Source organism: Sylvia atricapilla, chromosome Z (assembly GCF_009819655.1).
Source record: "Sylvia atricapilla isolate bSylAtr1 chromosome Z, bSylAtr1.pri, whole genome shotgun sequence".
In the NCBI taxonomy this organism is placed as follows: Eukaryota; Metazoa; Chordata; class Aves; order Passeriformes; family Sylviidae; genus Sylvia; species Sylvia atricapilla.
The window spans coordinates 66,646,106-66,661,751 of NC_089174.1; the positions used below are offsets into that span (position 1 = coordinate 66,646,106).

A 15,646-nucleotide genomic window follows, 5' to 3' on the forward strand; every position below is an offset into this window, starting at 1 on the left:
TAATGGCACTGCTTACATAATGTTACCAAAGCCTGTAAAGGTTTTGGAGGGTGACCAGTGCTGTCCACTCTAAGGTAGTGTGCTCCTTGGACAAAATTCCAAGGGGTGTAACTGTGATTATGGGTCAGGCACTATGTGTGCATTTTTGTGAGTAAAATTATTCTTAGACTTTTTTGATCCCAGTGTCCTCGGGTTTCATTTAAAGTAGAAATGTTGGAAAGTCAGAACTCTGATTTAACTCTGAGTCTTGCTGCTCACTGGTGAAAAGAGAGTTCTTCCTCTGCCCATGTCTAATAGTAAAATATTTTCCCAAGGAGCATCTGGGAAACCCTCCAGTAAATAATTATGGAATAATCTGCCTGGCAACAATAATAATTCCCAGCTTCTATGATATTTATGCCCCAAACCAATAGGGCTTGTATTTTTCTTTTTAAGAGGAGTTAAGTTTTTGATTATAATAATATCTCATGGCTGTAAACTTTTTACCATTTAAAAAAAAAATTAAAAACCAGCCAACCAAACAAAACCAAGAGATTTTAAATTCCCTGGAGACACCTTACTTCTGCTGTAGGTTAAATAAAACCAAACTCAAGAGAAGACCAAGCTACACTGAAATAGCAGAACAGCTTAATTTAGGTCAAGTGAAAGGCTTTGCTCAAGTAAGAGATGTGAGGAGATGGTTTCCCTTGCTCTACTGAACAAATACACTGACACAGCTCATACTTGTCATTTCTTGGTGTTATTGTTTCTTTCTCCACATAATTCTTGACTTATAGCCATGATTACATCATCTCAAAATCAGAGAGAAAGAAAGCATACATTCATAAATATTTGAAAAGTGCTAAGACATTGCAAATTTCACTGAGAAAAGATCAGGATTGAGTATGACAGTCACAGGTAATTATGCTCAAACAAGAAGTGTAAAGGCTGAAAACAATGTCATACTCCTGTCTAAAAGTAAAACAACTGTATTACTACTCTGGTAATTACTGCTCTGGAGCAATGCATCTATTCATTGACTATTCCATATGATTATAGGAAATCAGAGACTGAAGCTGGTATGAAGTGGCTCTATATACAATATCCCCAACAAGCATGACTGACATTACTTGCCAGTCTATATAATAAAAGAGGATGTGTGCTATAATAAGGTTTAGTACATCCTAAATATGGAAACATTTTGAGAGACATATGCTCTCTCAGCAGGGCTCTTGCAGTGATGCAGAGAGGACAGTGGAGTGATACCTTTTAAGTTAGAAAAATGGCTTGCTGTAACTTAATTGACAACTTAGTGGGGATGAATATTTTGGCAGATACCCAGAAGAGATTTTATAGAAGGCAGTGCTTATTAATTACATTCTCACACTGACAATATAACTGATGGCCTTCTGTGTCTATTGGTAGCTAGTTTTATCTTGAAAGGAATTTGAGAGTCATCAAGGACTTCTGATTTTTGCCTTTTGCCTTGTCTTCAAAGATTTACTTTTTTCATATGTTCAGTAACTCTAATTTTGGTTCCGTGGGCAGTTGCAGCTGGCAAAAGTCCCAGCTTCATCTAGAGAAACCTGGGTTTTGTAATGGATTAAAGCAGCTGTGGAATTGCTATGCAGCAGGTGCCTATACAAACCAAACAATCTACTCTGCTTGCTTCAACCTTGTGCTGTGCAAGGAGATTGTACTCAAGTGTTTAGAAAGAAACCCCAAACAGTGCTTTCTGTGAAAACAGCAAGAGTAGGAAGGAAATCAGGTGGCACTCTTCCTGGTGGGAACAGTGACACAGCATGGAACGAAAGCTCTGTCATTTTGGAGCTAGTCCACTTGGTAATTGATGTTATCAAAAAGAGGAGTGACAGTCCCGTCTTTCCACTCGATGAGGATCTCTCCATGCCTGAGGGAAGGGGAGCGGGATGGTGGAAGGTATGGCTGGGGGCGTCTTTGTAAGGGGGTCGGCTCCCGTAAATCAACTCTGCTGCTGTTTGCTGGAGAGCTCTTCAGAGCAGAGAGGATTTTCTTTTTCCTATGAGAAGAGAGAATAGAGTAACTCCACCTGGCTGTCACTTGGTTGCTTCTCCACATCAGCAACTGTAATGCCACTTCCTTCAGTGATGGCACAAGTGTGTAGGAGAGGAGGAGCCAACATTAGTGGCTGCATTTGGATGGGTCAGAAAGAGGAATGGATAAACTGGGTGGCAGAGAGGAGAAACCACCAAGGGTGACACATGGTGACCAGACCTATCTGCTGAGAGCCATGACATCAGGTGTGGAATGGGGACGGGTGCTAAGACCGAGCCTTTTGTTTTGAGATGTTGGCATTTTGCTTTAAAATGCTGTTCATGGCAAAGCCAATGAAGCTGACTCTCACTTACTTGTTGTAGTGAACATTGAGTGTCAGTATTATTAATCCTAGTATGAATGCCAAGGGGCTGAGGACCAGCATCGCTGTCTTCCAGTTTGTGCCTGAAAGGGTATCAGAGAAAGCATCATATGTTTGCTTTACATATCCCTGTTCTTATGCAATAGCCACGATTGCCACAAAAAATCACCTCTAATGTCCCTGAAAAGTGCCAGATAACAGGAAAAGTGCTTTGTCTATAAGATCAACGTCTTACCACTGCTTTTACGCTGCACAACATTCTATTGGAAGTCGCCACAAAAGCTTTTGTTTCTTGCTACAAAGACAATGATATCTCCTACTTTCTCACTCTGCATCTTTCTGATACAAAGTGAGAAGGGCTGGGGGAAATCAATAGTGTTGGCAGCTGTCTGATTCTCTTGGGGATCAGAGACAAAGTATTTTCATGTTTTTACATTTTTTTATCACAGGCCTGTGGAGATTTGTTTAATCTTTAAAAAGCGTCTTTCTGACAGGTGATTTTGTGCCCTCATCCCCTATTGAGCATCCTCAGCAGTACCCCAGGGAAATGTCTCTCTCACAATGGGAAGGACAGGAGCATTGATGAACCTTTATCTGTCTGGCTGGCTTTCTCTTCTGGCTGATCTCTGGACCTACCTGCAAGCCTGGCCCCAGTGTTTTTCCCCCGATTTCCATGCTTCTTGGAGTGGCTGTGGGATGGATCTAGTGGAAGAAGCAGAAAGACTTGAATTAGCAGCTTCCAGTTGTATGAGGGGTCCAGATTCCTTGTGAGGCTTCACTGTAGCCACAGTTCCATCCTTTTGTATGGAACCCAGAACAGAAAAGAAAACATTGTTGGCACCTGGTGTTTCCCCAGCCACAGATAATTTTTGCTTCTAAAACAGTTGGTGGTTATGTCTCCAGGTTAAGCATGTATCACTGAACTGCTTGCCAAGGGAACTCCTCAGCATGTTGGGTGAAAGCACTCAGTGGTACACATGGAAGTTCTTCAGAAATTCTCAGGTACTTCTCCACCACTGAAAACAGCTGAGTAACCTTGAAATGCTGCCCACAGTTTCCTTCCTGCTCTTCTTACTTACACATTCAGAAAAGTGCTCACCCTCATTTGCCGGGAGCCGTGCTGGTTTGGTCTTTGCCGGAGACACTGTGCTGTTGAATTTGTTAGCCAGAGGGGTGTCAGTCAAGCTCACAGAAGACGCTTTGTCCACAGCATCAATCTTTGATGAATCAATAGTTTTAGCTTGGAAAGAAATAAAGCAAAAATATGTGTGATTATCATTTACTTTATGTTCAGGAACCTGGATATGCTCATTGCCCAGCAAGGAAAGGGAACCCAGCCCTGCTGGTTTGGTTTTCTGCCTTGCAGGGTGAGTAGGATGTGGTACAGTAGCAATCACCTCCTGTCCATCAGGGACTTTCATCTGTCACAGATTTTAAAGGTGAAATGAACCTCTCAATATGGACTCAACATCACAAGCAGAGCTTGTTTTCTGGTGGTAGATGTTGTCATTGGATTTAAAAGTATGAATGCAACACCGGCTGTTAAAGAATGATGTGTGAGGAAGAGGCAAGTGGAAGAATCACAGCTATTAACAACACTGCAGATATAAAAATGGGATTCAAAGGCTGGTAAGTAGTCCCTACCTTTTGCAAGGCCCAATACCTCCCTTTGCCTTCCAGTTCTACTGCGGACTAGGATGTGTGGCCATGGAAGCAACTGCTGGTAGAGGGGAGGTTTTGGGAAATTTAGTGTCTGCAATTCACCCTCTTCTGCTATGATGCACATGTCAAGACCAAAAAGCCATGCTTCAGGGCTCCCTGCTGCCTATCCAAACCCCATCTCATTCTGTGGTGTGAGCACCCACACCACAGCAACGCAAGTGTAATTTATTGAGCAGATAACCCGCTGAAGCTGAAGTTGTCTGTTGATGATCAGCTGGAAGTTAGATAAATGCCTAAACAAATACATAGGACTTTGATGTTGTTACTGAGTAGTCACAAGTTCCCCCCAGTAGACCGAACCATGGAATTTATAGGAAAATTATGAGTTTGCATGAGACACACTGAGTGGCACAGCCTGATTCAAAAGCTGGTCTGTGTTTACCCTCACAGCCTTATTTGGGGATCCTGGCTCCAAGGCAGCCCTGGGCTGCCAGGAGCACTGCCTTGGGGAATGAAAATACTCTTTTCACATGCCTTTTTCCCATATCTTAAATGTTCCTTATATTTCCTAACCTATATTTAACTAGCCTATTATGGTATCTAATTTGTATGGTCCATATTTAACTTAATGTTAAACAAACACTAACACTTGTAACTATTGTGATAATTACATGTTGACCTTCTAGTTGGCTAATTAAAGAGCTTGAGGTGGAAAAGGCCTTTCTCTCCGCACATGACAGCCAAAGCACATGATGTATCTCTTTCTTATTTCAAATTAGATACAGCCTCTCTGTGTCAAAAGGTTATACTTATAATCCATCTGCTTATGCCAACCAGATACATCATATTTCCTCTTTGCTCATTTCTGCAGAGCTCAAAATTTCATTGGGTCCAGCCACCTTAAGGTAAGGAATAGCCTCCTGTCAGGGAAATAATTTTCCCTGAGGAATGTTGAGAATTTCTTGACCTACAAAGTAGACAGCCACATAAAAACCATTACAGACACCAGCTCTTTTTGGGTCTGTGGAAGAAAGGAGAGGAGGAGAGGAGGAATTGAGTGTGATTTTTCAGGTCTCAGTTCTGCACACAACTTTACCAAAGTTAAGTACCAAAAACCATCTTTATTTGCAGAAAGGACTTAAATGAAAACGGGAAACAGACTGGACCATGAATTATCAGTGGTCAGCAGTGGGCTTCAGACTGTACCATGAATTATCAGTGGTCAGCAGTGGGCTTCACTGGGCATGTGACAAACTATTGGAGTCACATCTCAGTAAAATGATTATGCTTGGTGTCTGGTAGCCTTGTGTCAAACTCCTAAAATTGTGGCAAGACCAAGGGTTTTGCCTTTTCTGTGTCCAGTCTTGACAAAGGCCAGTGAACACTCATGAAAGCAGAGTTTGGATTCTCTTGAGCAAAGGCCAAGGCCATAAAAGGCCAAAAAAATTTTTAATATTTTGGATGTCATCTTCTGCAATTTCTTAATGCAAAGGGAGGGCAACACTTAAACTTCTTGTTTAAGCTGTGTTTACCAGTCTGTTTTTTGCTACATTAGGCACCAGGAGCAATGTTCAGTTCTGAGGATAATGAGAACATGGAATGAAGGTTAGAAGTATGTTTCATTAGTGAAAGGTGCACTGTTGAGGTCTCACAGAAGAGAACTTTAATTTCAGAATCTGAAGCAATGATTTCTGATACAGCTGCTTCTCAATAATTCATATAAGTTTGAAAGAAGTTTTCAGCTGTCTCCAGTTGTCTAACCAAAAAAGACATCCGGAAGTATCAAAAGCTCTTTCATAGTCTAAAGTGCCTGACTTTGTGAGACTTCCTTGGGTGTTTTGTGCTTGGGTGGTTCAAGCAATTTCCACTATTCTTAGCTGTGGACACCAATTCAGAAATATTTCACCAAAATATTTGCCTGTCCTTGAAAATGCAGCTGAGTTTTGGAGACCTGATCATGTAAGATCTTGCATGCTTCTGAAAAACATTGAACAGCCACTACTGGAAAGCAGTGGTACCAGATGGGGCTGAGCTGGAGCCATTTTGTGTTTCTCCAGATGGGGCTGTAGTGAAAATGAGTTACAATGACAGTGCAAGCCTGGTGTTAGGTGGCTTGGATGACATGAAATTTAGATGTTATCTGACACTTAATCTACCTCATCTTACTTTCATAGATCCACACACGTGTGTCTAGAGCTTGTTGTGTTGGTTTGCTGGGCCTCCGAGCTGCTGTCCGGGCTGCAGCACAGATGATTTCATCTGCCAGCGTCTTCCACCTGCTGAACTTGTCCTTCTCCCTCAAGACAATGACCTTGTGGCCTCTCTCCTTGGTGCTGAGGTGGAAGCCCAAGCTCTGCAGAGTCAAGTGCCCCTTCTTGCTGCAGGACCATGCCTGCCGTTCCCAGTCTCCACAGGGCTCCAGCTTGACCAGAGCGTACTCGCGCATCCTGTGCGCCGACAGGCAGCGCTTCGTGTGCAGGCTGACAATGGTGCCCACCTCGGGGTCCCAGCCCCACTGCTGCTGCTGCGAGCGCTCCTTGCAGCTGGCCAGGCCGATGCTGTTGGTCTCCTGGGAGGCACGGATGCACTTTTCCAGCCGGGTGTTCCTTATGAGGAAGCCTTGTCCCTCTGCTACTGCGGTACAATCAGAGCATGGTTTAGTACTGTGCACGTCTGAGGCAAACACATCTCTTTGTAAATACCCTGGGGGAGGTAGAGATTAACCCACCAGTCCTTTCCTGGATGGGCATGCCTGGATAAACACTTCCCACAGCTTCCTAATTTCCTGGAATGACATTTCTTTGAAAAAAAGGAGTATGCAAATAGCCATGAGCAGTGCTAAAGGAAAATAGCAGTTACATAACTAATGAAGAAAAACATTGTTCTAACTGGAATGATTATATCAAATATCTGCCTATATATATATATTTAATTCAGGACTTCAACTGTTTTAGCTAGGTAGCTGTCCTCCCCTCCCTCCAAAATAATTAGATGGTTTGAGGTATATTCACCCCTATCCAGGTCAAATCTTTCTTATAAAAGAGCAGTTGAAACCCCCCCCCGTGCTGTTCATCTGGGGCCAACAAGGCCACCTTGGGCTACACTTTCTATTAAGTGGCTTCTGGAGATATTAAAGCAGTGCAGGGGCAAAACCAGAAGTGTGTAAGTACTTGGCTGAGGCAGCTCACGTAAGTATTTAAATTATCTTGGATTTAGGACACCTGACACTGGTATGTGCACCTTTAGGAACAAAGGTACTACTTAAAAATCCTTTTGTAAGAGGGAGAGGTTGCAGCTGTGCCACAACAAACACACAGTATGAAGCAATTTCTGTAATTGCTTGATGCTTTTAAAAACAACTGATCCCAACATCTCAGATGATTTAGGATGGCTATCATCACATTAACTGAAGGAGTGCCACTATTTTCATCAGGTGTGGCCTGTGAATATCCTGAGTAAAATGTTAAGTGCTAAACCATCCATCATTGTTGCAGGTGTACTTTCTGCCCTGTATTTTATACCTAAGATAGATGGATAGAAATAGAAGTTTCATATTTCTGAACATTCTGGGAAATCTTTTAAAAACAACACATGGCAACTCCCAGCTTTTGCAGTGACATTTTTTCTCTCATTTTCCCGGGGGACAGAGTTATGAAAGCCCCATCAGGATATAGTACTGAGCATAAACAATAAGAGGACACTGAAAAGTGATGTTAGGCAAGAACATAGATTTTTATCTAAACTATTTCTGTGGAATTTCCCCTCACAAATAAATAATAATAAACCAAAAACACCCAAAACAATACTGAGCCAATACAAATATTTGGTTCAGTACCTGAAAAGATTAGTGACAGTATAAACAGAATCTGGTACACAATAACAACAGTATAAACAATAGCTTAAAGGAGCTCTCTCTTTTTCTCTCAGGAAATTCTGTGGTTCTGCTAGATTAATAATGCCTTGGGCCTGTTAAATCAGAAACAGCTCGGGGCCTTCTGCTCAGCCTGAATGCCTGAGGAGGGGCGCCACAGTGCTTCTGCACCTGCTCTGAGGTTGCCTGATCAATGTGTCTGCACTGGGATATTGACTTGCATGGACCTGTGATAGCCACCAATCCAGACAATTCCTGACGAGCCAATGTGCCTAAATGGAAATTAAATTTCTGGGCTATCTGTGGACAACTTCTGAGTCCTGTTCTCTTTAACCCTTACTGAGGGCTGGGTGGAGGTAAGATATTTAATGCACTTTGGACTTGAGTTTCTGTCAGCCTCTAAAGGTGAGAGAAATGTCTCATATGTAACTTTCCATAAACTTTAGAAAATTGAAATAGATTAATGCAATACCCCCAGCCCACCCTCACCATTTTTCGCCAGGATGTGGAATTCAGGAATCTCACCTCTTTGCTTCAGGTTAACTGTGAGAAACCCATTTCCAAATGGTTTCCAGTGGTAACAGTTTGAGACATGCATTACAATGTAACAGGAATGTGACAACTGCACTGGATCAGATAAAACATCTGCTGAGCCCAGGATCCTGTCTGCAGCACTGGACCATTGACATTTGCTAATAGAGGAAGAGGGTAAGAATCAGACAAGTAAAGAGCTCACACAAGACAACAAGATGCAGTGCCTCCTTCCGAAAATCACAGAATCACAGATTTGTTGGGGTTCGAAGCAACCAATGGAGATCATACAGTCCAATCCCTCAGCCAACACAGGAGCAGGTGACACAGGAACACATCCATGTGCGGTTTGAATGTCTCTGGAGAGGGACATTCCACAACCTCTCTGGGAAGCCATTCCAGTGCTCTGTATCAACTAACTCAGAGAGTATTGCTGGGTGTTTATGCGTAAAATGGTTTTGCCCACTATGTTACATTTTTAACTCTGAAGTTCAAAGAAAAATATAATTTTGTTGCTCTACTAGTATCAGGAGCTCCTTCTGCAGCTTCACACAGTCAACTTAAGTTTTGATTATTCTTAATTACTTTGTGGCATCAGCAAGCTTAATTACTTCATTAGTCATCCCTTCTGATCTTTCTGAGCCTTTCTGATACTATCACTGGTGTGATCATTGTCAACTTATTCCATCTCTTTGTTCCAGCCTTTGGGCTAGATCTCTCTCCTACTCCATGAGAATGGAGTTTAAGGGCCTTGGTGGAAGATTCTTATCAAAAGCCTTTTGGAAACACTGGCACAAGACCTGCCTCAGCTCAGCACATTTATGTTCTTATTGATACCATCATGGATGTCAAACATTCCCCATTACAAAAGCTCCATTAACTTTTCTCATGTCTGTCTATAAATACTGTTCTTTGCTTCCATTGACTTGCCTGATGCTGAAATGGAGCATACGGACCTGTGTCTCCCTATGCTGTGTAAGGATTCCTCTTAAAGAGGGCCATTATTGTTGTAATGCAGCCCTTTGGTGTTGAGGGCTGGATTTAAATTCTAAAACAAGAATTTAATATACTCCTCAGAACTTTTAAAATGTCATATTTAGTTTTCTGTAACTCCTGTAACTCAAAAGACTTTTGGGCTGGTCCTTTGCCGGATTATTTATACTTCTTTTTTTTCCTCCCTCCTTAAACTTCCTCAGTTGCAAATTTTGTTTGATAACACTCTTCAAACTGCAGAGAGTGACTGCCACAATCTCCCTGTCCATGTCTGAAGTGACCACTTAAGCCATTGGACTAGTAATCTAGTCTGGACTAGTAATACATTCAGCCTTTCTACAGTGCCCTACTTTTGGTTGCTGTTCTTGTATTTGTGCCAGTTTTTTATTGACCTCTTGATCCCCACCAAGTTCCTGCTTCAGATAATGTTTGAAAATTTCTGGTAGCAGTTTTTGTATTTTCTCTCTAGGCTGCTCATCCAAGTCTTTTTCTCATATGTTTAATTACAGGTTTTATTATTAAGCATGCCACAATATTTGCTGGTTTTTCTTTTCCTTTCTTGACAATGACTCTCCATTTGAAAGTTCTGGGTATTTCATTACACTTTGAAGAGTGCTGCTGTTTGACCCAGCAGGAGATATGTGTTTTGCTGTCCTGATGTTTTATGTTCCCCTCTAAACAATCATCCTGTTTGTACCTGCACAGCAGTTGTTACATGTGACTGCCAGCAGCCACTGCAGGTGCCCCACACAGCCATAATGGGTAGACCCACAACTAACCTGGAGGATGTTTACTTTGAGATACACATCAGGCACCAAGAATCTTTACTCAGGACAAAAAATGACATCTCAAGTCCTGCTGCCCGGTGGTCTGACAAATAAGGCCATGAGCTGTAACATTTTAAAAATGTTAACCTGGAGCAACCAGTGCATCCAGTGTACTCCCTGAGGATGGAAGTCAGCATCTCTGGAAAATGCCAGCCTTACCCACTGAGCCCAAGTAGATGCCTGCTTTGGGCTGCTCATACTTGAACACTTTGGCATCTTTGTATTTTTAGAAACAAAATAAACAATTTGTAGCAAGACTTTTGATGCCAGCTCATTTGTCCTATGATGCTGACATTCTGTCTGGTTACAAGATAGAAAATCAAGCAAATACAGGCCCCTGCTTCTCTGCAGTATGGCCACCCTTGGGACATGCTGTTCCTTGTAGGATTAGGGGCAAAATCCATGCACCATTCCTAATTAAGGTAATGCCACTAAGAAAGCCTTAGTTACTTGGAAAGTTTCTGCTGTTTCTAAGCATTGCCTGTGATGTCTTGATCAAAGACATTTGCAAATTTTTTGGGGTTGCTTGGCTTGTATTTTTTTCCAAACTACTGCTGCTTTCTTAAGAATATCTTGCTTTTGATTGACTAACAGGGCTTCCTATCTTTCCACATAACTGCAAGGTCCACTTTTGATGAAGTAGCTCAGTGAAGGCCTCTGAGGGAGCAGAGCAGCCATAGGAAAAGAAGGAAGGTTTTGACATGGGAAAAAAATCTATAGATTATGGGAAGCAGGGGAGGTTGGTGAAGTCACCACAAAGCTCATGGAAGTGGAGAAAACCAGTCCCTAGGGGGGTGGATATGATGGGTGTCTACAAAATCCAGAGAGGTCTGGAGAGGATGGGGAGGGGCTGACTTGGTCAAGGACTGATCCTGGATGGGACAAGGTGTCACAAGGGAAGGCTTGCAGTGTGCAGGAACTGGTTCTGCCCCCAGGCATTGTGCGTTGCTGCTGGCAAGAACCTGCACAAGCCAAGAGAGAAGGTCTCATAGCTACTGAAGAGTTAAATGCATCACAGTCAGGAAATCCCCCAAGTCAAAAATAGTTGGAGACTGGAAAAGTAAATGGGGGAGTAGAAGTATTGTACAAGCTTGGCCTTTCTGCCTCTGCAGTGCAAAAGGCTTAGGGCTGCCTTTTGAGGTCAGGGCATCAAGGTTTAGGGAGCAGCCAGCACTACAGTGGCCTTGAGGGGGAGGACAGTGTCTCCCAAAATACGGGATTAGGCCAAGATGCCAAGCACAGCCACCACAGCCTCACACACTGTGCTTGGGGATCCAGAGTCAGTGTTAAACACTGTTTTATTTCAGCAGTTTTCTTTCTGTGTGTGTAGGCACAGATCCTGCTGGTGCCTGACTTCCCACTGCCCACTGCACCTCACGGGGTCACTATTAGGTTTGGCTTTTTAACAAAACTTTTCACAGAATCACAGAATCAGCTAGGTTGGAAAAGGCCTTTGAGATCAAGTCCAACCTGTGACCTAATACCACCTTATCAACTAAACCATGGCACTGATTGCCACATCCAGTCTTTTATAAACATGTCCAGAGATGGTGATTCCACCATTTTCCTGGGCAGCCCATTCTTCTTTCAGTGAAGAATTTTTTCTGATGTCTAAGTAATTTTCATCTCCTCTCTGCTTGCAGGTACTTTCCAAAGAAACAACTGTCAGAACTAGCTTAGGAAATTCCAGGATTTCCAGTTTTCAGCAGGAAACCAAACCCTCAGTGGTCTATTGAGAGCAAGCATCTCTATCCTGCCAGCAGCCTTAAAACTCAGCAGCCCCAGGCAGGAGAGGATGGGGAAAAGCTGCTGCAGGGGGAGATCAGCCTGAAGCATGAACATGTTTGTCCTCTGTTCTTTGAGCTCCTTTGGGCATTACCAGGCATTAGGAAGATGAATTCCTTTCTGCAAAACAGTGGTGGCTTTACAGGTCTGGCTGAAGTGCAGTGGTTGATCATGTTTGCACCAAAAGCATTACACTATAAAGGAAAAGAAATGCCCTGTGATCCTCCATACTTTACTAATAAAACATAACCATGAGGGTTCCTTTGTATGGCAGCAGTAAAAAATAACTTTATTCTTACACCAGACAAGATCCTACCTTAGATGCAGAGGAAGGGCAACACCCTGAAGGCTGTTCTGCTTTCTTTGCATGCCATCATATTGTCATCTCCAGGTCCTAACCAAATCTTCTCTAACTTTCAAAAGATGCATCATCACCCCTTACCACTATAGGGACACACCCTCAGCCTGGGGCTTTACAAAATGAGAGATTCAGTTCACTTCAGTTGGCAACTTTTGATGTGCAGAAAACAGCAATAGATGGAGCAGAAGGCAAACCTGTAGGAGCACAAACCTCTCCTGTTACCCAGCTGCAGAGCAAATTAAGGAGTAACTTCTCAAAGCATCCTGGGGAACACTCACTTGTGCAGCAAGAAATGGAAAGTAGCTGGTCAGAAGTGCCAGTCTGAGGTTTGTCTTTAAGGAATAAACATCCCAGCTGGGCAGCCCAAATAGTTGTAGTCCTCTGGTCGAGGGATTTCGAACAGCTCTGAGCATGTAACCCGTAAAACTGAAGGGCTGTTCTCATTGCAGCTTCAGAGACTGAATGAGCACTGAAGAATTTCAGAGATTTATTTCAATGAGTCGCTTTCAACCTGACATTTCAGTCATAGTAGCAAAATAGAAAGGCTTATTAGCTCAGAGACTTTTCCCATTTTTAAAGAAAATAGATTCCTCCCGATGCCCACGATGGGATTGGTGAGACTGTGGGTAGCACCACTCCTGGGAAACGGTTCCTGGGTAGCACTACTCCTGATCTCTGGGATGATGCTCAGCAGGGACTTCTGCTTTTTGCATCTGTCCATGCATGTCAAAACCAGGGCTGCTTGGATTCAAAATATTCCTGTGCATGGGCAGGATACAGGATTGGAGCAACCCCAGAAGGCGGCCGAATGTCAAAATGAGCCACTCCAAGTTTGCTCCATGGAGGTGAGCAGAGCAGATTGTGCAGCTTCCCAGCAAATCCTGCTCCCAGCCGACCACCACAGAAGCACTGCTCACTACCCTCTCCCGTGCTGCTAGTATGCTCTGAGCTCACTCACTTCTGTTGGGAAGGACCAGCTGGGACCGGGAAGAATATTAGTGCTTAGGAGGTCACTAAGCGCCTGCCTCCTTCCCTGGGCAGGTTTAATTATCCACTACTCTTAGCAGTTTAAAAGCACTTTATAAAAGCCCGCCGGCATGATGCCACGGTGTCCCTGGCCCAACCATCCCAGCACCTTGCCAGCCTGTCCCTCACTCTTCTGTACGCCTGTGTTTAATCCCGTTTTAAATGCTGCCCTGAAATCTGCCTGTCGGCACTTGTTTTACAGCTGGTAGGTCCTTGAGCTTTGCAGCCCAGGCAACACTTCAGCAGGAAAGCAGGTTAAAACCCGGGCGGCAGTTCTCTTCCGACTTTACAGCTACCCCAAAAGAGGAGAAACTTACCCTCAAGCCAAGGAAGGAGACAAATGCAGCCCAGGCTCAGCCTGAAAAGCTCCATGATCTGCCAGAACGGCAGGGAAGAAGGAGCCCCCGAAGCCTCTCGCCCACGAGAAGTGCCAGGCAGCTCACTTTTACCCCTTTCTTTGTCATTCACAGCAGAAAAGCCCTGCTGCGTAAAGAAAAACTCTTTTGTCTCAGCAGTGGAGGCTTGGTAGCTGGCTTATCAGCAAAAGATCAGCTTGGAGACACAGTCCCGCTCAGCAGTTGTCCCTTAGGAGAAATCATATGACGAGCCAGGATGGGGGGGACGCTGGACCGGGATGCTCGCGGCCGCCGGGCTTGGCTGCTTAGCAGCAGTGATTGCTGCCAGCAATGACAGACGCATGCTAAGCAGGCTGGCCCGCTGCCTTTGCCAGGGCTGGGAGCGGAGGGGGATGCAGGGCTGGCCCGGCAAGAAAAAGCAAAGTTCAGCAGGAGTGCTGGGGGGGGCGTGGGATGTGTCTGCTGAAACCCTGCCCTTGGCCATGCTGTCACAGGGTCATTTTCTCTTTAGAGAGAATTATTCCCTCCAGGAGGATTTTAGGCAGCATTACAGCTCATGGCAGAGATAAAACCTCACAAACCAGCTCTGGTTATCCTAGAGCCAGAGAATGATGGGAAGGGGAGTTGAGCTCCTGGATGGGGGAGCAGGCTTCTGCTGTGGGTTTACCCTGATCATCATCTTGAGGGTTGCTCGGGTTGAATTTGGCTTTTCATGCATCACTTTGGGGTCTGCACAGGGAGGAATCTTCATGTCCCTCCCTAAGAAAAAGCAGCAAAGACTGACAGGTGAATGCCAGTGGAGCAAGTGAGAGTTACATTTTTGCTAGCAAGATGTTCCCATCCACCCACATCTCACATCTCAGCTCTTGCCTGTCTCATGTGCTTGCTGAGGTGATTCTCATTTTTATAAACTTGAAGCCTTTTGCACACAAACACTTTAAAAATGGTGGCTTTGCTTTCACTTTTGTGGTCCTGAACCTGAATGGCACCAGTGTCACATCTCCCAGCTCCACCCCTGAGACGAGGAGTCAGCTGGAGAGCTGGGAGTTGTTTCCTTTAGTGGCCAAGCTGTCAGATGAAAACAGTACATTACTGGGATACATGCAAGGACATCATCTATGGTCAGGGCCTCACAATGGTGCAGCTCTCTCTTTGCCCAGCCCTGGAATGATGGCTCCCAGCTTTCCCACTATCTATATCCCCAGAGGGATATTCTGGCTTCAAACAAGGTGTGGATATAGTAAAGGATATTCTGCAACCAAACAATGAGTGAGTTCTTGCCCTTAAGAAAAAACCAGCTGGTTTCTTTGTGATTACTGTGGGGTTTTCCCCCATGGGAACAGGTCAAAATGTGATAAATTACAGGCATATTTAATTTAAAAAATGCAGATGTTAAATTCTCTGCTATTTGACTGGGACTGAAAATGCAAACACTCTTCACCTCATCTCCTTGGCACAAGGCTGAGGACAGCCCACACCAGAAACCAATACCGTATTTAAGCCGCAGTGAAATGTGGTCAGTCTAAAAGCAACGTGTCAGCACAGACCAAAAAGAATCAGTTGAACATTAGCCACTGAGATTTTTAGGGTTTCAGGGCACCACTTTGGCCTTATTTCTTATATGTGCAAGAAAGTACTTGCATATAAAATTGCTCTGTAGCCTTAGAACCCAATCTTCCTCACTACATTGGCTTTCCTAGGGAATAGTGCAGCCTCTTGCATAGGGAGGCTTGCTTCAAATGGTTTTCACAGCTTTTCCTGGGATGTCCCTAGGAAAGAGCAAGCTATTTTCCAGCTGTGGCCTCTCCCATGTGGAGCAGGAAAATCCTGTAATTGCTGACTCTGGGTTACGTAATTTCC

At 44.0% G+C, this 15,646-nt stretch overlaps 1 protein-coding gene across 2 annotated transcripts; it reads right to left on the reverse strand.

Moving 5' to 3' along the window:
* Window positions 1-720: 720 nt before the first annotated feature.
* Window positions 721-14,165, reverse strand: LOC136374644 (uncharacterized). 2 transcript variants are annotated; one of them, XM_066340060.1, is made up of 6 exons: window positions 13,748-14,165; window positions 6,203-6,667; window positions 3,474-3,614; window positions 3,011-3,076; window positions 2,367-2,457; window positions 721-2,017 (listed from the first exon to the last, which is right to left on the reverse strand). In XM_066340060.1, the coding sequence occupies exons 1-6, from the start codon at window positions 13,800-13,802 to the stop codon at window positions 1,810-1,812; spliced, it is 1,026 nt and encodes a 341-aa protein (XP_066196157.1). In that variant the 5' UTR covers window positions 13,803-14,165; the 3' UTR covers window positions 721-1,809. The 2 variants fall into 2 exon arrangements, with proteins under 2 accessions (XP_066196157.1, XP_066196156.1); XM_066340059.1 differs by having other exon boundaries at window positions 6,203-6,670.
* Window positions 14,166-15,646: the final 1,481 nt, after the last annotated feature.

Bases quoted from the DNA above. Each gene is read 5' to 3' on its own strand.
- LOC136374644 (XM_066340059.1), bottom strand. From the start codon at position 13,802: ATGGAGCTTTTCAGGCTGAGCCTGGGCTGCATTTGTCTCCTTCCTTGG. The intron at 3,615-6,202 runs GTAAGATGAGGT...TTTCTTTCCAAG, and splicing joins ACGTGTGTGGATCTATGAAA to CTAAAACTATTGATTCATCA. The intron at 3,077-3,473 runs GTGAGCACTTTT...TTCTTCCACTAG, and splicing joins ACGGCTCCCGGCAAATGAGG to ATCCATCCCACAGCCACTCC.